General features: G+C 40.1%; 1 protein-coding gene across 1 annotated transcript in view; it reads right to left on the bottom strand.

Moving 5' to 3' along the window:
• Positions 1 to 25,183, bottom strand: part of Dnah5 (dynein axonemal heavy chain 5) — a 237,302-nt gene that overhangs the window by 144,066 nt on the left and 68,053 nt on the right. Inside the window, exons 23-35 of the mRNA XM_028767581.1 lie at positions 21,004 to 21,205; positions 20,020 to 20,255; positions 18,180 to 18,398; positions 16,992 to 17,054; positions 16,483 to 16,721; positions 15,202 to 15,442; positions 13,493 to 13,692; positions 11,701 to 11,854; positions 9,544 to 9,707; positions 6,871 to 7,027; positions 2,981 to 3,193; positions 1,984 to 2,208; positions 479 to 651 (exon numbers count right to left, since the gene is read on the bottom strand). Of these exons, the coding sequence (XP_028623414.1) occupies positions 479 to 651; positions 1,984 to 2,208; positions 2,981 to 3,193; positions 6,871 to 7,027; positions 9,544 to 9,707; positions 11,701 to 11,854; positions 13,493 to 13,692; positions 15,202 to 15,442; positions 16,483 to 16,721; positions 16,992 to 17,054; positions 18,180 to 18,398; positions 20,020 to 20,255; positions 21,004 to 21,205 (2,486 nt within the window). The remainder of the gene's footprint in view (positions 1 to 478; positions 652 to 1,983; positions 2,209 to 2,980; positions 3,194 to 6,870; positions 7,028 to 9,543; positions 9,708 to 11,700; positions 11,855 to 13,492; positions 13,693 to 15,201; positions 15,443 to 16,482; positions 16,722 to 16,991; positions 17,055 to 18,179; positions 18,399 to 20,019; positions 20,256 to 21,003; positions 21,206 to 25,183) is intronic.

Here is a 25,183-nt window from a genome sequence, read left to right as displayed (position 1 = left end):
AGGGAGGGAGAGGAGGAGTTGGTGGGAAAGGGAGCACCCTCATAGAAGTAGGGGGAGGGTGGCAGAATAGAAGGGTTGAGGAGGGGAAACCTGGAAGAGGATAACATTTGAAATGTAAATAAATAAAATAACCAATAAAAATCAAATAAAAGCACCTTAATTGTTTCTCTGAAGAACAACAGGTGCTGGAAGTTAATAAAGTAACCTTTGACCCCCACTGTGATTGATACCTAGCGACACACAGTAATTAGTTCCTTCCTTGTCCACTTGATGTTCACAGAGACATTTCCACTTTGCCTTTGTGGGACTGAAGGCCAAAGGAACCGGACACAGGTGCAAACTCAGAAATACTAACTTTCAAAGGCCTTGCTATAAAAGAGCTGTTGGCAAAAAAAAAAAAAATCCCCCGAGCCACCCAAGAGACTGAACGATGGGCAGAGGAGAAAATGGCCGTGGAACCACAGAATGCCCCCATCACCTGTCCGTGAGTGGAGTTATGACAAGCCTGTCAGTGCAGCCTAAAAACTCATTCTGGTATATGAAAGCCACGTCTGTGATGTGGATCACCGTCTTGTCAGAATCCTCCTTAAAATAAAACCTGCATTGCTTCAGCCACTCAAAGTCCGTGGGGCTCTTGACGTGCATGAGACACTGAAATTCAAAGGGTATGCTGCGTTAGAGCTGAGACGAGTCTCTTGCTAAGTAGACACACTAGCACTTGCACAGTTCACAAAGTGTGTGTGTGGGGGGGGGCAAGTGGATGAGAGACCATAAGCCTCTCGTCACGTGACCCAATCAGTTACTGATTAGCCAAAAAGAAACTTGAGGCGCCAGGAGAGTGGGAGGAGTCAAGGCCGCTCCAGCTCCGCCCGTCAACAGGAAAGGGAGTTACAGTTCAATAATAAGAGTCATCACTATAACTGTAGCCCTTTGTGCATCGTTCCAAATTAACTGAAATGTGAGATTCAGTCTATGAGAATACAAAGACAGAGCTACAATAATCTCATTACCAAAAAAAAAGTAACATTAATAAGATCAAATCTTTTGGATGTGTTTTTTTTTCTTTTATGCCATTTTTTTTCCTATGAATCTTCAACAGACCAAAAATCCTAACACTTCAATGGCAGGCTAATACCTGGCGATGATTTTGTCTAAAATTTTTACTAAAACTTTAAGACACTTTAATTATTTCTTTCGGACAAATAAGAAGTCTAAAATTACCCTGTGCCCTTTATTTCTCTAAGAGCCTAACCGTGTGCTTAGCTATTAGGCGAGAAGATTAGCACAAAGCAGTCTGAAAATGCAGTCTTTCGATTCTACCACATTGGGACCCATCTTTCATAACCTTTTCTTACATGACTGGGGCTGAGACACAATCCAGAAAACTATGCACATAAGCACTTCTTGCCTCTCACCTAATATTACATTCTATAGAAGAGGACAGTCCTACGTTCTTTACTGAAACTATGCCTCTCCCCTTCCATACCACTCCACATGATGTGTGCAGTAGTATGAAGGACCGCTTTGCAATCAAGGATATAAACAACTTGCATTTGCAAACAACTTGTGAGGGATGGGATTTGTCAAGTTCCCCCCCCCAAAGAAATGTTAAATAACTCTACTACCAACGTGCTTCTGTCTGTCCCCAAGAGAGTAGTGATGTTTGACCAAAAACTACAAGGGAAACTAGACAGAGAAAAGCTTTTTGGTGATGCTGCATGACATTTTAGCATCTAAAATAACCACCAAGAATTTTAAAGTAATCTCTCATTACCCCAGTGGCATGGTATAGATCACTAGAATAGAACTGAAATTCCAGCTTAAGGCCAAAAAGACAGTTTGACATGTGCGCTCTGATATCAGTAAGCCTCTGCCTGAATCTGACCTTTTCACGAATTCAATCTAATCAATCCGACGGGTGAACACAGATGGCGTATAGAGTTTGCTTTTCTGTATATGACACAACATTTATAAAGCATTTACCAGGTCGTCAAAGATGTCCCTTTGGTGCACATGAATGGTAATCAGAGTCTCATATTTAACCCGTTCCACAGAACTCAGGTCCTTTGTGGTAATCTCAATCAGCATGTTCAGTAGCTCTAGGAAGGACTGGTTGGTCTTTTGCATGATTTTCTTATCAAACTTGGCATTTCGAAGGGCTTCTTCTGAGTCCCGGGTCCATAGCATTTGAATTCCTAATAATCCAACCTTATAGAGGTTTGAAACAAGAAAGCATAGGCTTTATCAGAGTGTATGCAGTATAGTTACAACTTGCACAGAATTCAAAATTTATAGAGAAATCATGGCATAATCGATCACCATAGTTAATACACAAATGGGTGGCCTTGATTATATCAACTTCTTTGATTTTTTTCGAAGTCCATGGACTCAATTCATGTTGTTTATCTAGTGGGTTAGTACGGGAAGGTCTCTGAGGGGTCTGTCCCTCTCCTGGGATCTTAGGTCACACGTGTTGAGTTCACGATTCAATCCAAATAGATTTTAAAGTCATTTGCAGATAAGGAAATAAATTAAGGTGACTTTACTCACATGGGCACAGTGTTTGTATATAGTAGACACTCATAAAAATCTTTATTGATCACAAGGACTAAAGGAACTTGTTTCCTGCATTTTAATACTAAAGAATATTTTTCTAGTCAAGTGTTCTCTGCATACATGTTTATGATCTATGTATATTGGTACATAAGGAAATTTCATAAGAGAAAAACTGTTTTAAGTTCAAGAAAATATGTTAAGTATTTGTCACCCTAAGTCATATTTAAGTATACAATTATATATGACCAAATAGCCAATAGTTGAAATTTTTAAGCTTATCTATATTTGGTAAGTTCTTATGAAAAATCTTAATATTTGGTAAGAATAAAAATGCACCACTTATGAGGCATTTATAGACAATATCTAAGATTTAAAATGACTGTTTTATCAAAAAAAAAATACTTTCCAGTTTGAATCCACTGACCTGAGCAGGGAAGGAAGAAAGAAATTCAATCAATTGGAAACCGGATTCTTGAATATTTGCAGCTGCCTGGCGAATCACGAGATGTAATGAGGACTGAGATTCCTCCAGCAAAGAATTAAGCCAGACTTCCACATTGCCCTCTGCCACCACAGGCTTGTCCAATTCAATTGTCTCGCCCTCCCGAGAGGAAATTGACAGAATCCGGTCATAGATCTATGTTAGAAGATGAAAAAGATAGCTATGTTCATATAAAATAAGAAATACCTTTCCTCTGTGCCCTTTGTCAACGTTACCCTTCCCATTACAAGTTAAGGCGCAAATCATAAAACGAAGGGCAAAACAAGACATAAAGTCATTTCAAAGCAGCAATCAAAAGCTAGCTTTAAAATTTATAGGAGAAACCTAAATCATTTCCAACTCATCCGAACTCTAAAGGGCTGAACTTATTTCTAAAAGGAATACTTAATACAAATATGCCAGTGGAAGAGAAAAAAATTCTAAAATCCTCCAAGCACCATGGAGCTCGAAAAGAGGCTGTGAACCCACACCACATGGTTCTTGTGTTGGCATTAGGAACGGCCTGATCAATATGATGACAAGAATGGGCCATGACAAAGTAATTCAGACTCTGTGCCAAGCCCACTGCTCTCTCCAGGAGAGGAGTCTCATGTGTCTTCTGATCAAAGCCACTCCCTATCCTGCTCATTTCTCTTCAGTCTCAGGGCAGTGCAGCATCATGAGAAGAGTGTGCTGTCTAGAGTTCAGGACCTAGATCCTGATGGAACTCTTTATGGAAGACAGAACTAAGACCAAACTCCTCGTATGGATTAGTCATTGAAAGAAGGCACCTACTCTGCACCTCTACTCACACTCATGACAAGCAAAATGGCATCAAGGCAATGCAAACGCTTGCTCCTATTTCTGCTCTTTGGTTTAAAAAAGTAAGACAGCAACACATCACTCTTTGGGCCTGAAACATAGTACTAAGTATTAAGTCCTCTTCCGTTGTATATTGACGAAATCTACCAAGAGGCCAGTGCCTCATAAGCTTCAGTCTCCTTGCTTGCATTTGGTACTTATAATTTTATAAAATTTAGAAACCACAAAATCAGAACCTGATTTTGTACATTTTTCTGGATGACCTTACCAACTTTATAATGGAAACAAAAAAACAAGAAAGCCAAGGCAACGTTATCTGCAGAAGTGACTGTTACACAGGGGCTACAGATAAGTAGATACTTAACCTACAAGCTAGGAGACAAACAAACTTTGCTTCTTGACCTGAGACTGTGACAAGCTTTTCTGTTGAAGGCAAAATCCCAGTACTACAGCAGAAAGATTGCCCCAAATGTCATGAAGGACCTCTTTCTTGATATATAGTTTATTTAAATTTAAGAATTGAGTTGTCGGTAAATATAAACACAAAGACGAACTACTGCCAGAGAAGAAACACTGGTTTAGACCGCTTTTAGTGTTGGTCTTAGTAAAAATTCTTAGACATGCCTGCTATAATTGCAAATGTCTGTAATCCCAGGACTTGGAGGGATAGGATAGGAGAATTATAATCGTGAAACCAGCCTGTGATGCAGAACAAGTTCTGGACTAGCCTTTGTTACACAGCAAGTCCATATCTGAAATAATTAACAAGAAAGAAAGAGAGAAAGAATGGAAGGAAGGAAGGAAGGAAGGAAGGAAGGAAGGAAGGAAGGAAGGAAGGAAGGAAGAAGAAAGGGAGAGAGGGAGAGAAGGGGAAGAGAGGGGAGGGGAGGGGAGGGAAGGGGAGGGGAAGGAAAAGGAAGGAAGGGAAGGAAGGGAAGGAAGGAAAGGAAGGAAAGGAAGGAAGACCAGAATAGAGGCAAAAGTAGAATGTATAAAAAAGAAAGAAAAATGCATACAATGAAACATAGTGCCAACTCTACTAGGAGACAGAACATTAACCTACATATTCCATAGGTTAACAAGAACACTGTTCCTGAGCATTAGAACCCACCCTGTCTTTGATTCTATGACCCTCGTGTCAAGCCCACTGCAGCAGGTCGCCCTTCCTCTCCTGTGCCTCCTTCCAGTCCACCCTACAACTGCACAAAACTATAGAACTAAACTAAACTAAAGCACAAGCTGAGTGTCCAACTTGAAGGAATGCATGACTCACATGGCCTTTGGAATCTACCCATGATGCTTTGTTCTTTTGCTCACCACTTCCTCTTGAGATTTGAATTACATTAAAAAATAAAATAAAATAAAATTGCAAACATCAGTGCCTATGGACCTGAAACTACAGGAAACCAGAATCTTTGCCTGCCTCACCAGGTTACAGCGAGGTTAGGATGGATTAGGCTTCCTGATAAGAATAGTTGGCCTTTTGACCTTACAAGAAGAGCAGATTTGAGACACAAAAGGCAGATGTTAAAATGATGTGTTTTGGCCAAAGCACCAAGGTCTGTTAAAGGCTGTGAAAAACTATGGCAGAAGCATCATACAGTTTTCTCTCAGCGTCTCCTGATGGCCACCAAGTCTGCTATCATCCAGTGTCTGACTGTCAGCCTCCAGAATGCAGAAAGAGCACACGGTTTCTGCTCTAAGCAGTGGAACCTTGGTGCTAGTCCACATACCTAGTTCTGATCTGGGTTGCACACACCTCTGAGCTCTCACACATATGTCTTTCTGACCAAACCACACTCCCCTTCTTCACCTACCTGGTTAACTTGATGGTCCACTCGTCCTCAAGTCATCAATCAAGATGAGTTTACTCATGCTAAACATGTACCCACATTTGGTCTCCTTGGGAAGTTTTCTTATACAACATGTGCTCAACACATAACTCAATAATAATTTGGTCCAAGTGTATCAACAACTTAATAGTGGAATCTCTGTATAAAAAAGATGGTCCACTATCCCTGGCAACAAGACAACCAGCCTCACTGTGGCACATAGCAAGGTGCTTGACCACCATAGCTGGCTTTTCAATGTTTACCATGGAATAGGTCTAGCACTGCATTAAGTGCACTCTGTCAACTTCATCTGACTATTTCTCTGTCTTTTCCGTCAGAACCTGAGTTCTCTGCGGCTTGTTGGGATATTCCCATCTTGAGATATCTGGCACATGATAGCTACTCAATAAATGAATCTGGCTGACAGGGTGAATAAATACACATCACAGATTGTTAAGAGGTACCAGAGGATGCCCAAACACAACAACAAAAAGGAGAGGTCATTTTTCTAGGAATTTTGGATACAAGGATGGACTGAACAGTGTCTTCTGGAAGCTATGCAAACGTATTTTCCATCAAGTTGGATAGCATATACAATTCCTTGATACCATAAACAAAGTAGGAGTATAAAAGAAAAGAAAAATAATTTAAGGGACAACAAAAACTTCTGAAGCGTGACAAAAATAATCAAATCCATGAAGCAATTCTGTTTAATCACAACAGTACATATAAGCAATTGATTTCTTTAATTTGTTGAATTTCTGAATGTTTAATATGTGAAACCATAAATACTATAAAATATTTTTCTAAGTCGCTGTTTTATTTTCCTTTATTTTTTTCTTGCTTATGTGTTTTGAGATGAGGGCTTTTAGTATAGTCCAGGTTAGCTTTGAATTTATGGTATAATCTATTCGGGCCTCAAATTTGCAGTCCTCCTGCCTCAACTTCTTAGTGCTGTACAATACATTCTTGATCATATTTAATCTACATTTTGGATACTAATAAACCATAGAAGTCCAAATGTAAATCTGGGCCCTGGAGTTTGCTTTTAATTATTGGCCAAGAGTTAACAGCAAAGAAGTAAATCTTTTGTAAACACAGTATTACAGAAGTACTTGATAGCAATGGTTAACACTCTGACACACAGAGATTACTGGTAGTGATTAAATCTGGGCCGACCTTGTCATGGAACTTGACAGTTTTAATGTTGTCAAACACGTTCAGCAAATGGGCCTGGATGGTGTGAGAGTCCGAAGATTGGCCCAGAATCTCCAGCAGAGCAGGATCGGAGACAAAGAAGAAGCGAGGGAAGCACAGCCTTTTCTTCTCCAAGTATCTGGAGGGGGGAAAGACAATGCTCTGTCAGTATAGGTACTGACCTCACCAACTCCATATGGCCATCTGCTTTTCCCACGCTAATGCTTCAGTGTTGATTTGTGGTACGTTTTATCAAATAGCATGTCATATTGTAACAGAGAAAGGGTGGGTGTTTTCAGGGTAAGTAGTAGAATTTCTTTATTCTTTCATAAATGCTAACTTCATACACAACTTAGGCTAACGTGTATTTTCTTTATAGAGAGCAAGATAAAAATGCAGTTTAGGGGTTCCTTTTGGGATTTTGCTTTGCTTCTCAGTGCTGCAAAAAAAGTTCCACATCATCTTATGAGAGAAGTGAATACATCCTTTCCCTGGGACAGAAGCAAACTCCAAGGATCGTGAAGCTCCATGACAGGGCTCCTGCCTCCCAGAGATACCAAAATCCCTTGAATATCCCCATCCCATCATTTGGAAGATGCTCGGACAGCTTCTCCTCTGAGCTTATACCAAGATTTAAACTTCTCACAAGCTCTTCATGAAAGCCAAATGGCCCGAGTTCAATCCCCCGGACCCACATAAAAGAAAAATAATGCCCAAAAGTTGTCCTCTAGCATCTATAAGTATACTATGTATATGCCCACTGTGTGCACAAACACAGAGATATACATCATTGTCACCATTATCACCACCATCGTCATCACAATAAATAAAATATATATTTTTTTTTTAAAAAAGGCTCATGATTGGGTCAGGAGAGACAGATCATTGGTATGCTGTTTATGATCTGAGTTAAATGCATAGAAATCATGCTTTAACAAAATACAGGAATGATGGAATACACTTGGAATCCCAGTGATAAGGAGAGGAAGACAGCTGGATCCCTGGGACTCACTGGCCCGGCAGCCTATCCTGTCTGCTGAGTATTAGGCCAGTGAGAGACGTTGTCAAGAAATAGATGAACTGCACCCAAAGGAAAACAGCTTAAGTTGTTCTCTGGCTTTCACAAGCGTGTGTGCAAACATGAACACACACATACACACCGGCTCACACTTGAACTAGACCATGGTGGGCTAGAAGACACACAACAGAACTTCCCCAAAGCGTCCACTCAAGGACACAAACAGAAAAGAAACAAAAACAAATATTTTCCTGGAAATGAGTGTGCTTTATACTATGAAAGCCACACCTTAGTATGCATGGTCCTTCGCATTCCTCCCAGGTAGGACCACATTAGCTTGACTAAGATCCACTAGTGGGAGGGGTGCCCCAATACTACCTTCTAATGTACTAGCCTCTCTTTTTCTGTGACCTTAACTATCTAATGGCTTATTTCTTAACAGCAATCTCAAAGCTGGTTTTAAGCACCAAGGATAAATAAGTGAGTCAGAGTTTTTGTTCAAGTTTGATCTTCATCTTTTCTTTACCTCATTAAAATAATTTCAAAATTCCACTTGAAGCCCAGTGTTCTTAACTGTCACCTTTGACAGTGAGTGTAGCCTGGCATGGTTCCTTGGAGGCTCAGCACAAGCTGGTTGGGAGTGTCATGAGTCATGAGGACACAGAGAAGAGTACATGGGCAAAGGGCATCTGTCTCCCATAGTCAGCCAAGGAGACATCATTGTTCAAGTTAAATACAGATAAATGTCTGACATGAGTGTTGATATACACCTAGAAAATTACTTTCATCATCTTTCTAGTTTGTGATTGTTCTCAAAGTCATTGTTTGCTGTTTCCTTGTTATTGAGATGGCGGCGGCAGCAGTGGTGGCAGTGGTGGCAGTGGCAGCTCCTGCGGCTGGTGATGGCCTGGTTTGGTTGTCTGGTTTTGCTTTTGTTTGGTTTGTACATATGTGAGTATTGTTTGTTTGCATAGGAGAGTGTTTTTGTTTTTAGTGTTTGTTGTTGGTTTGTGTTGGATGTGCTTGTCTGTGTGTGTGTGTGTGTGTATGTGTGTGTGTGTGTGTGTGAGAGAGAGAGAGAGAGAGAGAGAGAGAGAGAGAGAGAGAGAGAGAGATCATGCCTAGCTTTAGATTATTTTATTTTAAAACCAGTAAGAGAAAAGCAAGGGAAAATGTTGTGAGTCTTTCAATTTTCAAAGTCTACCTGTGTGTCTATGCATACATCTGCACTGGTAGATACTACTGCATACACACTCGTATCTCTATAATCTTGACTGCTTATCTATATATACTATTTCATGAATATTAATATAATGGAATGTTTCAGTTCTGTATCTATAGATATAGAAGAAGATAAACAAGAAAAATGTCAGAAAGGAGGTACAATAGTTTTCAAAATGGGTACTATACAAGAATGTTTACAGGATCTTACTCTCTTAAGGAAATATCTGAAGTCCTTTGTCCGACAGAAGGATTCATGTTACATGTGAGGCTCCAATGATAACCTCATCTGTGCAAGTTTTATATGTGAAGCCACTCTTAGCCAAGAAGCACAAATGTGGCTTTTATCACCTACTCTTTCTGGTTCTTTTTTCTCTCCATGGTTCTGAGAACTTAAAAGGAACCACTGAACTCACCCTGTGAGCGACTTCTGGCAGATTTCCAACTGGTCCAGTAAGTGTGGCAGCAGCTGTCCCATGGTCTCATCTCCAACACAACACTGAACCACATTGGGTATCTCATGTGCCCGTGTCATGATCTTCACCCAAGATTTATCTATATTGGAAAAGCGCTTGGCTTCCTGTAGAAAGGATACATTGGACAAGTCTAGGGTCTCAATGATGAAGCATCTTACATCTTTCCCGATGAGTCTATCATTCCAACCAGAGTAAAAATCTGAGCTGTATATGTCTGAGGTCCACAAGTCTATTTAAGGCTTCCTTGTATCTTTCTCATTACATCATCTCCCTTTTTGAATAAGAACTTGTAGCTCAACCCTGACATTTCCATTTTGGTAAATAAAACAGAAACTGAATGTAAAACTAAAAGCCCTTACAAGACGACTTGGGAAGAAAGACAACTCCCAATTGTTCTCATGGGTGATCTCTAAGTAGAGTGAACTTATCATTTTTTTTAAGAGTTCTGCAGAGGATTAGATTGCTTGTATGTTTAGAAAGCAAATACCAAATATTTAAAAACAAAAACACACATGCAGAAACTCATAATTAGTCAAAAGAGTACCGAGACTAAGTGTCAGTGGAAAGCTCGGGCACAGAAAGAGCATCTGTGTCACAGCTCCTCCCACTAGACTTGGGAAGCATTTCATAAAGACTGCAAAGAATCAGGGGTTAAAAGCCTAGGATGAAAATGTGTCTTCTGAACATGACAGGACCAGAGCATTTACTAACTCATAGTAGCTACTGTTGCCTGCAAAAGACCCACACAAAATCAAGTCAGTCAACACTGGGGGGTGGGGCATGAAACCCACACCCTAATAAGGTGCTATGAACAAGTTGATGGCTTCTGAGGGAGGGAGAGTCAAGTTTCTTTAAATATGTGGTTTCTGACATGTCACCATGCAACCCTGGATGGCTTCACACCCACGGGTATATAGATAGCATAGGTTGGACTCAGTGAGTTATTTGGAAAGAGACAAAAAAGATGGAACAAAAATTGTGCACAGGGTAGGGGAGGAGATCTGGGAGAAGTTAGGGGAGGAGTGACGATCAATGATATGCATATTATATTTTTAAAAATAACAACACAAAATTATTTCTAATATAATATGGCCAAAAAAAAGACTTTTTTCAGGAGAAAACAGAAAACATATACATTATTTTGGGATTGTTTAAATAATTATTCTTCCTTATCTTCCTTAACAGTTCCTGTACGCCACTAATAATCCTAGACTCACAAACATGAGAGAAAGAAATGTCACTTTAACTCTTAAATATTGTACATTAATGTTTCCACTGACATGTGAAAAAATTAAAACTAAAAATGCATAAATGAACATTTTAAATATTTAGCATATGAAATCATTTCCTGCTTGACCAAAAGATAAATATTCTGCCTTAAAAATGATTAACAGATCTGCCTACTACAGTTCTCTGAAATAACCAAGGAGAGAGATTAAGACCTTTGTGATAACAGTGAACATAGTCATGCTTCTGCAATTCAAATATGAGGTTAAATATCCTAGCCATACAAGCAAATCAAAGCAGTTAGATAAGATTTTTTTAAAACTTTGGTTTAAAATGTCTTTTAAAATCTTAAAATCTGTCCAATATGTGCATAGTTAGGTAATTACAATTTGGTGAGAGAAATATATATTCAACATCTCAGAGAGACAGCCTTTTCCTGCAGATTTCCTACCCTCAATTTTACAGCACAGATATAATTGGATGTATTCTGTAGTGTGCATTATTTTTAAATGTCAGTAGTAAAAGAACAAATTATCCTACAATTGTCAAGATAACTATTCCGTAAATTTACACTGCTCCAAACTCCACCTTCAATTATCTGAAGTCTCACACAATGACACAGAAATTCATGTTCTGGGCTTTTTGATCCTCAGTTTCCTATCAGACATCACAGGTTCACTGCATTTTCACTCCGTAATTACTGTCCTTGTCTTTCCCATAAATCCTCACTTCCTTTGAAAAAAATAACAGCATCAGGAAAGAAAGCTAAGTTGCTAGAATCAAAGGTTCAATGAAGATTAAGGAGTTCTCAGTTCTTAGATGTTTCTCAGATTGAATAACCTGATCAAATCACAAAGAAACGTTCGGAACCTTGGGCAGCTGCTTGGCAATGTCTCCTCCCACGAAGACAGCTTCTAGATAAATCCACAAGTTTTGAACAGTCATCCAGTTCTCAATGATGTCTGTTGAGTTGGAGAGGCATTGAACCCATTTTTGAATCTGGGCTTTGAATGGCATGTTGTACCTAAAATAAGAAAACACTTATTTTGATTATGTCGTGAAAACAAAGAAAAGACAGTTTTTAACTTATTTTTTTAATGTTTACAATGCTGCCATGTTAGCAAAGTAAACAGGATCCTACTGAATGCTTTTTTTCGTTTGTTTGTTTTGTTTTGTTTTGTTTTGTTTTGTTTTGTTTTTACAACTTGGATCCAAACAAGAGACAGATAACCTAAAGAAGAAATCAGGTATGAGACAACTCGATCCAGATTCCAGAGCATGTTTGTGATATCCAGGATCATAAGATTCTCTCTGCTGGGTTTCTGTGCCTATTCCACTGGAGGTGTGAACTGTCAATCACTGGTGGCACCCTCAAGATTATCGGTGGAGACTGAATAAGCAATATGAGTTTCAGCTAACAATATAATAGCATAATATCTGGGCTCTCTTTAGCCTGCTTTACCCATGTCTCTTCCTAACTTGCTACCCTCATTTTGCCCAGCCATTCCTGTGTATGCATACATGTGTGTTGAACTTTGTACTATTGCAGAATCCATAATATACATATATAAGGCCTGTAACAAGCGGTCAATAAACATATAATTGAATAAATGTTTCTTACACAGCTCTGTAGGATAGATGTAATCATTTGAAAAAAAAGAAAGAAGAAAAAACAAGAAAAAAACCCTCCTGCATCCTTAATACAGATCATTGTACTTGATATGTATGCCTTTCCTGTCTCGCTAAGTGTGCTGTCAATCAAATAACCTACCCTTCACACTCTCCGATTACAGTGTATGGTGTCAAAGTTTCTTAGAAACTTATCAAGTGCTGAAAAACCCAAACTAAACACTACCAAGAGTACGAAGACTAAATTCTGTAGCCTGTATCATTTACTCAGACATGGCAAATAAATTAAGATAACAGGAATTTTATTTAAATAATATTAAATACATAGTATTTCCTATATTCAAATTATTGATTTACAGATGGTGAATGCCTGAAATCCCAGTGTTCAGAAGGCAGTGGGAGGAGCATCATGAGATCAAGGCCATCCCGGACTACATAACAATATCCTGTCTCAAAAAACCTATTATTAGACATACACATGAGGTGAAGTTTAAAACTCAGACTGACACAATGCATTCTTATCTCAGTGACAGCCACACAATCATCATATCTTTGAGATTCTAACATACAATAAATTACTTGAGGAAGAGTATGGAGAAGTAAGATCATTAGAAAGTATGAGTCTATGGTTTTTGTGTCAACATGGGATTGCACTGAGGCCACAAACAAATGGTCAAACAGAGGTATCAGACTGGTTTCTGGCTGTGCCACTGTTCATTCTGTCTTGACCATCAGTGAAGTGTGTACACAGCTAAGGGCTTCTACACCATCATGTGAGAAGAAAGGGTTTGTCAAGCCAGATGATTCTAGAACTCAGAGTAGCATCGCCAACCAGAATCTGCAACTCGTTGCCCTGTCAGCTCTGCAGGGATGTGTGTCAGCAGCAAAGAGCATGCTAAGAGCAATCCAAGGGGCTAACTACAGGTGACCATTCTGTCCAACTGATGCCTCATGCACATCCCACAGACTGAGAATGATGCCATAAAACAACCGCCACTGTAGAGCTCAAGAATTAGGGAAAGGGCTTTCCTACCGGTTGCTCAGGAGAGAGCCCAGCAGCATCAAGCTGTCCTCCATGCTGGCGATGACTTCTGAGGTACTATCTCCTCTCAGGAGGAGTTCTCCACGGGTCTTAAAGGTGCTGAATGTTAACGTTTTGTTGTCCCACTCATTGATCACTTGCTTCAGCTTCTGCTCAATGTCTCTCTCCTTCACTGCGCTGATGCAAATGTCCTATCAACAAAGTACGCTCTCAGTTATCCTGGGAAAGTTACATCTTATAGTAGTCAAAGCCACAGGAGCGCCTCTTATTCATATCATACGCATTTAAAGATTCTGTGTGTGCAAATATCAAATGCAATGTATAAATAGTATGAATGTCTAAATAAATACATACAGAGGGAGAGAAGGATAAAGGCATATCTAAATAGAACTTTAATTTCTAAAATTTTCCATCCATGTCAGAAAAAGAAGTGACAATAAAAGATTCAATATCATTTTGCATTTTACAATATAATGACAGGCTTAAGACACACTGTCCTGATTTTCCTCTCAGGTCAATAGCTGTAGTGTGAGAGGACAGAATCAGCAGTCATCTGAGTCCTTCCTGCTCTCTAGTCACAGGCTCCATCCCAGCGTCTGCTTCTGGACGCCTTGCTGAACCCCATCTTTATCCTCATTTCCTCTCACAGTGTTCATTTTCTGGGTGACTTCACCTCTCTCCAGATGTTCAGTAGCATTTCTATCTCCAGGCAGAACCACATATATTTGCCTCCTCGTGTAACTTTGTGGATGTTTCAACAAAACCACAAGCACAACCCATGACCCTGCCCAAGTTCAGGCTCCATCTTTGCACCTATCACCCAATCTGACTGCTTACAGCATTCACTGTCTGTCTCTGTGACACATGGGCAGCCCTGTAGTCCATGCAGAGCTCTCGGAAAGGAAGTTAGAGTTCTTTGTTGTCCCACTCTTACTACCTCGTCCCACCTTTCCCATCACGCCCCCTCTTCAACAAACTCTGTCCAATTTTACTGCCTAAAAATCTCATAGGTCTTTTCTTAACTCTTTAGCTTCAAGACCTCTACTTTCTGTCAACAAATCATTCCCTCATCCCTCATCTATCACACTCTCTAAGTAGGTTTTCCCACCGTTCTCTTCTTATCCTCATCTTCTGCATACCACTGTCAGTTTGATCCTTACAAAACGCAGTGCGATCTCCTCCCCAGTGAAGACACATCTCCCAGGAGCTCTACATTGCTCTGGAGACTGAAACCAATGACATGCTCAACACACACTCCACTTCGCTGGCCTCAACAGCTCCTTTTTCTCCTCGCCCTTACTAGATGGCCATAGAGCCATCTTCTGGTTCTTCAAACACATTTCAGATACTTCACAAATGATGTTCTTTCTTCCTGGAATGGTTTCATTTGCACATTCACGATCTCTCATCTCCAGAATACAACTCTACATTCCTTTCACACCCAGATAGACTTGAACTAAGATAAGACAAGTCCTTTGTCACAGGCTTTTCTAGGGCAAGCAGCATACTTTCCTTCCAGGGCAATTTGCTACAGCTTGTAGCTATCCCTTCATTTGTATAAATAATTACATTATTATATACAATCTAAAAAAGCAAGAATACATCTCTATATTTCCAACATAGAGCCTGTAGCATTCAGTAAGTGAGGAGTAGGTAACTGGGTGACTGGAATGTATTGTTCTACTTTCCACCAACTGTACCTCGATTTCCTCTTTGTATTTCAGAAGAGGAACCTCCATGATATTTCGTAACTTAAAGGTTTCATTGCCCACATCCAGATTGTGCCCAGTGAGAGCAGTAATCCTCTGCCAGTGCCTCTCCACCATGGCATTACTGGCCATGTACTCAAGCAGTGGGCAGCACTCGCTAAAGTCATCAATGGTCTTCTTCAGATCCAGAAAGGCCTGCCAATCCTTCAGGGCCCTGGGCAGCTTCCGACATCTGTGAGAGAAGCCAATGGGAAAGACCACTGAATTATTCAAAACCCAGACATTACCTTCTACAATTATCTCCTCAAATGCTATCTCATTTTCAAATTTCATGATAGATAAGCTATATATTAAAATAACCATCTTGTAGAAAAATCTTTCTCTAAATCAGAGAATTTTTTTTCAATCTTTGATGACACTTGCCTAAATAGGGCTATTATCTTTAACGAATAATAAGCTTCTTTCAATTCATTTCAACTTTATGAACATGAAATTGAGAGCATTCCAAACACAGCACAGCATAAAGTTCCTAGCTGTTGACTCACACACAACCAACGGCCTTCCACTTTCCTTGGGCTCAGCTGTATAAAAAAGGCTATGAAAAAAAAAATGTTGACCTATGCTTTTATTTCATGAAACTACATAATATAAAATTCAAATAGTTCTAAGTGTGATACAAAAAAGAATCATCCAACTACAAGTTGGCCTTTCTTCCAACTACAGAAAAGGCCACTAACATACTTGACCAGCTTTGAAGAAGGTAATTCTTTCAAAGTGCACTCACAGGGTAAAACAACAAAGGAGTATTTTACAAGGAGAATGTAACAATGACAGAAGTCAGAGGCAAGGCACAAGAAGACAGACATGCCAGGCACATTTCTGAAACACCTGCAGTGACAAGAGAACTTGAAAGTCTATCATGCACCTAAGTCCTGTGGGCAGGTAAGAAGGCTCGGAGGGAAAGTGCTTGCAAGCATAAGTTCCTGAGTTCAAATCCCCAGCACTCACATAAAAAGCTTATAATGTGGCCAATGTCTGTAATCCTAGAACTGGGAGGCAGAGACAGGAAGATCAGAGAATCACTGGCCAGTCATAGCCAACCAGTGATAACCCCTGCCTCACAGACAAATGGGTAATAAGAGAGGAAGACACTGACATAGATCACTGGCCCCCATCTCTCAGACAGAGAAAAAAAAGCCCTTCCCCCCACACACATGGATATTAAATCAAGAATTCACAATCTCCGGGGATACAAAACAGTTGATTTTTTACCTGTTTTGGAATTCTAAGAGTTCACTGTTGATTTTTTCAATATTCACTTCTGACCAGAGGGTATCTTGATAGCTGTTCACAGTCTCTATGACACTGTTGTACAGGCTATATATTTTCTGTAGAAGATTTAGCTGCTTCTTTATCTCAAGAAGCTGAGGATACTGTGTCACTGGCAAACCAAAAAGTTCCTCTCCTCCGGTGTAGGTGATATATTTGCGATAGATGTTATCAAATTGATTCTGATAAAAAGTGTAAGTGAACTCCATCAGAATGATTTATACACGGGCTAACACGTTGGCAAATAAGCAAGAATGCACAAGCCAGGGTACATGTAAGTACAATCGTAAGTATATTTATCTAAAAATACTTCCAATTGTAACAACAGTTAAATTATATTTTTACACTTAAGTATATCCTCAGTCATGCAATAAAATTTTTACTCTTTCATGTACTACAAACACAGGAAGACAGTCATTGGTTAGGAAGTCTGTAGGAATGAAAAGGTTTACCTGGAATATAATAAGCCTGTCGCTAGCTTCCTGGGGCTTCAATCCACTTGCCATTGGACCATTCTGATGCAGATTAAACACAAAACATAAAACAAAGTGAAGCATCCATACACAAATTTCATGAGATCAACATACTAGGATATCAAAGTTTCCATGCATGATGTATACAAGATGTAGGGCATTGTGTCTGTTACTGTTTATTTTTTATTTCCAAAAATAACTCTGAGTGTAATCCACTTGGGAAGATGTTTCTAGTCTGAAAAGCTAAGGGCATACCACAGTTCCGGAGGTTAAGAAATCTTTAAAGTTTTTAACCATTTACCGTTTACCTCCTAGATGATACTGGCAAGGAACAATCAGTAGCTATTCTGGGGAAAGCTTACAGTTCTGGTTTTGAAGAACTAGAAATTAGTAATTAGTTTGCAGATTCTACCACTCTAACAGCTACATGGAAAATGAAACACAATCTATACAGTCCAGCTCAGAGTTTCTGAACTTTGACACCGCAAATAAGTTGTCTTGGGCATGAATTGAGTGCATGGACTCCTGCCATTATGAGCTTTGTAGTTTGAAATGCCACCACCTAATAGATTCAAAACTGACCCCATCCTTACACACTACCTTGCTGTGGCATGTTATAGTTGACAGAAATGGATCTCATCACACAACACACACACACACACAACACATTTACACCACAATTCTTGCACTAAAACCCATATACATGAGTAAAACATGGAGACCAGAGGAACACGTCTCCATTTGCCTTGTCTACCTCTATGCACGTCTGCAGTACAAAGATCAGCACCTCCACAGGCTGAGAGCTTGAAGAATTAATGTGTGCTACGGAAAAGGGGGAATCGTGTTTATGTTTTAAAAGTATTATTCTATACAAACTTAGAAGCCATTCTGGCTCTTATTTTAGTTTGATACAGGGTCATACTACAGCCCGGGAAGCAACGGAACAAGTAGAGATCTTTTCAGTCCTCACTTCATGATAAAATGATATTCTGAATTAACTCTTTAAGGGAGGAATTAAAAAACAGAAATATGCTTGTCCTTATAAATATAAGATTACTCTTCCTATGATGTTGTATGGAATCTAACATACAGTTTCTAAACAGTTACATTTTGTGAATCCCGACTGTTCTCTCCTAAATTCTCACAGAGTAAAAGGCAGAGCCATACCAAATCATAGTCCAGGTAAAACTGCTGGCAGTCTTGGAGGAATACCTCCACTGTGCTGATCAGCTCTTTCCGGAAATTGGGCTGCAGAGCTCCTAACTCATTCTGAACATCACTAGCCCGGGCCAGCAGCTTCTCCCAAGCATAGCGCAGAGTGTCCACTTTGTCCATCTCTTCCTTGGCTACCAGAAGTCCATACTTGTTAAGGAGGGCATAGGATTCCTACGGACAAGAAGGAAAAGTATATTTCTGGCAGTCAGACATGTAAATCTTCACACAGTCACAGACTGGAGCTGAGAATGGGGGAGCAGTATGATGGAGAGGCCACCCTAAGGGCTCTAATTATTCCCCTCGTGAACTTTAAGGACCTAAGTGAGCAAGGGAGCCAGTCAAATCCAGTTCTCTCATCTGTGAAATGAAGAGAGTCTGACTATCTCACAGAATGTGTGGAAATGTCTAAAAACATCATTTTAAATGCACTTTCAACACTGTAAAACATGACAGAAAAGATATTTTTACTAGGTCCCAAAATTGCATTTGAACACTATAAAATTATATCAAGTGAATGAGAAAACATAAAACTTAACTTCTAAAATTAGGATAACAAAATAAGGCACCATTTTAATTCAATATTACTTTACTTTGTTCAGTAGGAGCAGGGCTATCTCTGACTCTTTTGCCTGCTTCTGTGACTGTTCTACACACACACATGCACGCGCACACGTGCGTATACACACACACACACACATATCTTAGTTAGGATTTTACTGCTGTGAACAGACACCATGACCAAGGCATCTCTTATAAGGACAGCATTTAATTGGCACTGGCTTACAGGTTCAGAAGTTCAGTCCATTATCATCAAGGCAGGAAGCATGGCAATGTTCAGGCAGACATAGTACAGGAGGAGTTAAGAGTTCTATGTCTTCATCTGAAGCCTGCTAGCAGAATATGGGCTTCCAGGCAGCTAGGATGAGGGTCTTAAAGCCCCACCCACAGTGACACACCTACATCTACTCCAAAAAGGTCACACCTACACCAACAGGGCCACACCTAACAGTGCTGCTCCCTGGGCCAAGCATATAACAATGGCCAAAAACATATATAATATATAGCGTATATAATGGGCCAAACAATAACAATGATTCATATATATATATATATGTATATATATATATGTGTGTGTGTGTTTATGCACATATGTGTGTGATATGTGATATATATAATATATGTGATATATCATACATATGTTGCTTCACTCAGCCTTAATATAAGGGGAGGTGCCTAGCACTATTCAACTTGATGCCATCTTTGTTTGATATCTCTGAAAGGCCTGTCCATCTCTGAAAATGAAGGAGGAATTAGGCAGGGACTGGGAGAAGAGGAGGGAGGGGAAGCTGCAATTAGATGTAACATATGAGAGAAGAATAAATTAAAATATAATAAAAAAGAATGCCTGGATGCTGTAACCATGGAATGAGCATACGCATGCCTGGATGCTATTAAGCTGACAGCACATATCAAATTCCACTGACCACCTAGGATTCCCATCCCCAGATGCTGAAGATATTGATGTTGGGAATTACTGATTCCTCTTCTAGAAAATTCCACTGGATGAACAGGAGCCTCCTTACGGAGAGATTATGGGCAATAACCCACTACCCCAGAGTCACAAAGAGCCAGAATCCCTAAAACATTCCCTCATGAAGGGAGGCCTCAGTGCTAAAATCACTGCTTTTAGCTTTAATCCCGATCTCTTGTTCCAACACAGACCTATTAATACTCCTGCTAACAGCATCCAAGGTGTGAAAATATTTCTGTGACAGACAAGCTGCCGATCTACCTCAATGGGCCCCACTTGGAAGTCGGTGGAGATCTGCTGCTCCCTGATTTCTTTCAGGGATGCCATTGCAATCCGAATATCATCCAAGTCTTTAATCGGCCTGTTCAGTTTCTTCTGGAATTCTTCAACAACTGCAAAAATGTTTTCCATCTCACTCCTGTACTTTCTGTTGCAGTGACGGCCTACGACCGCCATCCAGGCTTTTGTCTCGGTGGTCAGAGAAAACTTCAGATCAGCTGTAAAAGCAAAGCACCCACAGGTCAGTCTGGTAACCTTGAACTGACATAAAGAGGCACAGTGTGTTCTTCACTCGTAGTAAATACTGTGAGGTTAGAAACGTGTAAAACTAGATATTGAACATGATTGCAAAGCTGGGGATACAGCTCCGTCGGTGAGAGCATGTGATGTGACCGCACAGAGCTAAAACCTTGAGGTTTTAAGCTTGAGGTCAAGCTTCAGATTCAGAGAGAAGCCTTACCTCGAGGGTATAAAATGGAAATCAGTAATGCAGGACACCTCATGTCCTCTGGCCTCCATGTGTGCACGTGGATACACCACACCAACAAATACTACACACAGAGAAGCTTTCTTAATAGTTAAAACTCATCTTATTTTTACAATGCGAGTAACATTCTAAAATACACACACACAATGTACATACATGCATGTATGAGATAAGCTTCAGATGCTTGGCATTGTTACTTAAAACAGCTAAGTCCTGATTCTAACTACAACAGACTCATCTGCTTTCTCTAAGCTACCCCTTACGCTCGAGTTAAAACAGCAAAGTGTTAAGATAGACCAGAATTAATAATTATGCAGATGGTAACTAAAAACAAATCTTCAAATTGGTCTTAAAATTTGAAGTCTATAAAAGAAATCTAATCCTGAAGAAAGCTAGAACTCTCTGGAACTCAAATCTAGGTGAAGAGACAGAACAAATGCTACTGGATTTACGTGACGGTCTGAGAGCAATTAACCAACCTGTGTATAGAGCAATGGAACCCACACGGATGTATTCGGGCTCTGCATTAATTTCCTCCTCCAGGCTTTGAAAATAAAGAATCCTGGACTCAAATTCAGAGAGCAAAGGGTTTTGTTCAATAAATGCCATAATGGTATCTTCTTTTTCCTTCTGCCAAATGTGATTATAGCGTTTGAAACGATCCATGGATGTGATCACTTCCTGGAATAGAAATAATAGATTTGTGTAGAACAGGAAGAGTCTGAAACAGCATGGTGATACAACCAAGGACTGGTATAGGTAATACCATGATTATTTAGTGACGTGGGATGAAATCGAAAAGCCATGGAAATGAGCTAAACCAATGACATTAACAGTAAATGGGGGCTAGCATCTTGTCATCTCTAGTCTAAAGGGAGAAGAAAGAACTGTATAGAAATTAGGAGGAAAGAAAGTTGATCATTGGGAACAGGAATATCTTAATTAGAGGTTGACCTTAGGCTAAAAAGAACAAGCCAGGTGAGCCATCAGGAAACAGGAGAAAAGTCCTGTGTGTCCTTCTTTCTCTTCTCGAGTCTCCTCCACAGATCTTTATTGGTTAGACTCACTGCTACATTAAAGAAGACTGGAATTTGTATATTTCTTTCCTGCCGTTGATACCACAAATTAAGAAATATCACCAATTTTTTTGTTGCTAGCCTTAGGTCATTAAAACTACTGTGCCTCATCCTTAGATTTCCATGATAGTGACTGGTTATATTCAGAGAAAACACTGGACTCTACTTTGTGGAAATTAGTTTTTATAGTCAATTCGATTGGATTTAGGATCCCCTAAAAGACACATTTTTGGACATGGCTGTGAGGATGTGTCTGAGAAGTTTAACTGGGGAGAGAAAACCCACCCTGAATGGGGCTATCACTATCCTATGGACCGGGAGTCCTGGATGGAATGAAAATAGAGGAAGGAGAAAACAAGTTGAGCATCAGCATTCATCTCTTCAAGCCCCCTAACTGCAAATTCACTGTGATGAGCAGCCTCATGCTGTTGCTATCATGTCTTCTCTGCCATGATGAGCTGTGCCCTCAAACTATGAGAGAAGGAGATCCATCCTTTCTTAAGGTTCTGTTGTAGGGCATCTCCTCACAGCTGAGAGCAGTAACTATCATCTCCTCACATCTCCTCACAGCCGAGAGCAGTAACTAACACACATGCAGACTTACTCTGCTGTGTTCACTATAATTACTGAGGCAACTAAAAAGAGATCTAATTGTTTATTTCCATAGACTACTTTTTCCCCTATCCTATAGTACAACACCTGATAAACTAAGCACTAGATAAATAATTGTTGAATATGTGAACACTGTCCCTAGAGGGAAGTTAAACACAGGATCTTCAAAACGCTAAGAACAAAAGATTAAATATGAATAAATGCAAAGGCTTGTCGTTCCCTGGGGAATACATTAAGCACAACTTAACAACATTTTTTTTCAATCTTATAATAGCAACAGCAGCTTTTCTGGTGCTTTCAAACAAATATAGCTCATTCTATTAAAAAACAGCCTCAGAAAACATTCACTTACTAAACAACTACTTGCTTGACACTGCGAAACACCTAAGAGTCAATTGGTTTTATTAAATACGAGCGTATAGGAGAGAGCTTCCTGAACAGAACACTAATGGCACAGGCATTGAGAACAACAATTAATAAATGGGACCTCATGAAACTGAAAAGCTCCTGAAAAGCAAAGGACAAGGTCAATAGAAGAAAACAGCAGCCTACAGGATGGGATCTTCACCAACCTTACATCCATCAGAGGGCTGATATCCAAAATATATAACAAACTCAATAAATTAGATATCAACAAACCAAACAATCCAATTAAAAGAGGGATACAGAGCTAAGCAGAGAATTCTTGACAGAGGACTCACTAATTGCTTGGTAGCACTTTAGGGAAAGTTCAACATCATTAGTCATCAGGAAAATGCAAATCAACGTTACTCTGAGGCTCCAACTTACACCCATCAGAATGGCTAAGATCAAAAACTCAACCGACAGCTCATGCTGAAGAGGATTGGAACAAGGGGAACACATCTCCACTGCTAGTGGGAGTGCAAACTTGAACAACCACTTTGGAAATAAACTTGATGGTTTCTCAGAAAACTGAGATAATTCCACCTCTAGACCCAGCCATACAACTCCTGAGCATATACCCAAAAAATGCTCCATGATACCACAAGGACACTTGCTCAACTATGTTCAGAGCAGCTTTATTCGAAATAGCCAGAAATTAGAAACAACCTAGATGTCCCTCAACTGAAGAATGGATAAAGAAAATGTGGTATATTTATACAATGGAATATTACTCAGCTATTAAAAACATCATAAAATTTTCAGGCAAATGAATGGACTTAGAAAATATAACCCTGAGTGAGGTAACTAAGACCCAGAAAGACAAACAAGGTATGTACTCACTTGTAAGTGGATATTAGCCATAAAGTACAGGAGACAGCATTGGAATAGATCGAGGAAGGCATTCCTGTCATGCACTAGAAACCTAGGACAATGGAAATTCTCAGGAATCTATGTGTGTAACCCTAGCTAAGACTCCTAGCAATAGGCAATATGGAACCTGAAACAGCTATGTCCTATAACTAGGCAAGACTTCCAATGGAGAGATAAGGATAGCAACCCAGCCACAAAACCTTAGTTCCACAATTTTTCCTGCCTACAAGGATAAAGAAGGAGTAGAAATTGAGGGAACAATTAACAAATACTGGCCCAACTTGAGACCCATGCCATAAGAAGGAGCCCATTGTTGACACTATTAATGATATTCTGCTATAGTTGCAGACAGGAGCCTAGCATAATTGTCTTCTGAGAGGCTACATCCAGCAGCCAATGGAAACAGATGCAAAAAGCAACAGCCAAGCATTAGGTGGAGCTTGGGAATCTTGTGGAAGAGCAGGAGGAAGGATTGAAGGAGCCAGAGAGGTAAAGAACAGCATAAGAAAACAGCCGGTAGTGGTGGCGCACACCGGTAGGATTTGCTGAAGGAGGCAGAGGCAGGAGGATCACGAGTTCGAGGCCAGCCTGGGCTACGCATTTTTTGCATGCCTTTAATCCCAGCACTTGGGATGCAGAGACAGGTGGATTTCTGAGTTTGAGTCCAGCCTGGTCTACAGAGTGAGTTCCAGGACAGCCAAAACTACACAGAGAAACCCTGTCTTGAAAAACCAAAAAAAAGAAAAAAAAAAAAGAAAACCTACAGAATCAACTAACCTAGGCCCACATGGGGGCTCACAGAGACTGAACTGCCAATCAGAGAGCATGCATAGGACAGACCCAGGCCCTCTACACATATGTAACAGATATGCAGCTTGGTCTTCATGTGGAACCCCTAACAGCAGGATCAGGAGCTGTCTCTGACTCTGCCTCCTGCCTTTGGAGCCCTTTTTTCTAACTGAGCTGCCTTGTCTGGCCTCAATAAAAAAAGAGGCACCTACTGCAATTTGATATGCCAAGGCAGTTTGATATCCTTGGGAGGCCTCCCCTTCTCTGAGGAGAAAGGGATGGAGGAAGGGAGAAGGGAGGGGAGAGGGAAGGGAGAATGGCCGGAGAGGAGGGAGGAGAATGTATGATCATTATGTAAATAAATTAATTAATTAAAAAATAAATGTGTGCATAGCCTTTCAATAAAACTCGATTTCAGTATCTTAAGTCTTTTTTACCTACAAGGGCAAATTTGTCTGAATACAAAAGGAAAATTGAAGTGGGGTTGGGGAAGTAGGTTGGAAAAAATTGAACTGGCTTTACAGACAACCAGTGTGAGTCCGTGTCGATGGTAGTAACTTTTTAATACTCTATTTTATCTGAATTCCATGTGGCGATATATGTATAAACTTTCCTCTAATGATTTGTGAATTTGCCTACCCACATATAAGAAAGTGAGAATACATCAGCTACTGGAGGTAATTCCTGGTATGGGAACTCTGAAACTCTAAGTGAGAAGACTCAGTGGGAAGAGTGCCTGTCCCTGCTGTTCATGCAGGAGTCCTGAGTTTGCATCCCCATTATGTGCAGAAAACCTGGTGCAGCAGACACCTCCATAATCCTAGACATCAGTGTGCAGTACACGGAAAATCCAAGGGGTTTCTTAGCCAGCCAGTCAACCCATGCCAAAGTGGGGGCAGGGGAACGT

The sequence above is a fragment of the Grammomys surdaster genome, unplaced genomic scaffold (assembly GCF_004785775.1).
Source record: "Grammomys surdaster isolate TR1022 unplaced genomic scaffold, NIH_TR_1.0 174, whole genome shotgun sequence".
Lineage (NCBI taxonomy): Eukaryota > Metazoa > Chordata > Mammalia > Rodentia > Muridae > Grammomys > Grammomys surdaster.
The sequence above is the reverse complement of the archived record's forward strand: the minus strand, read 5'-3'. Positions and strand labels throughout refer to the sequence as shown.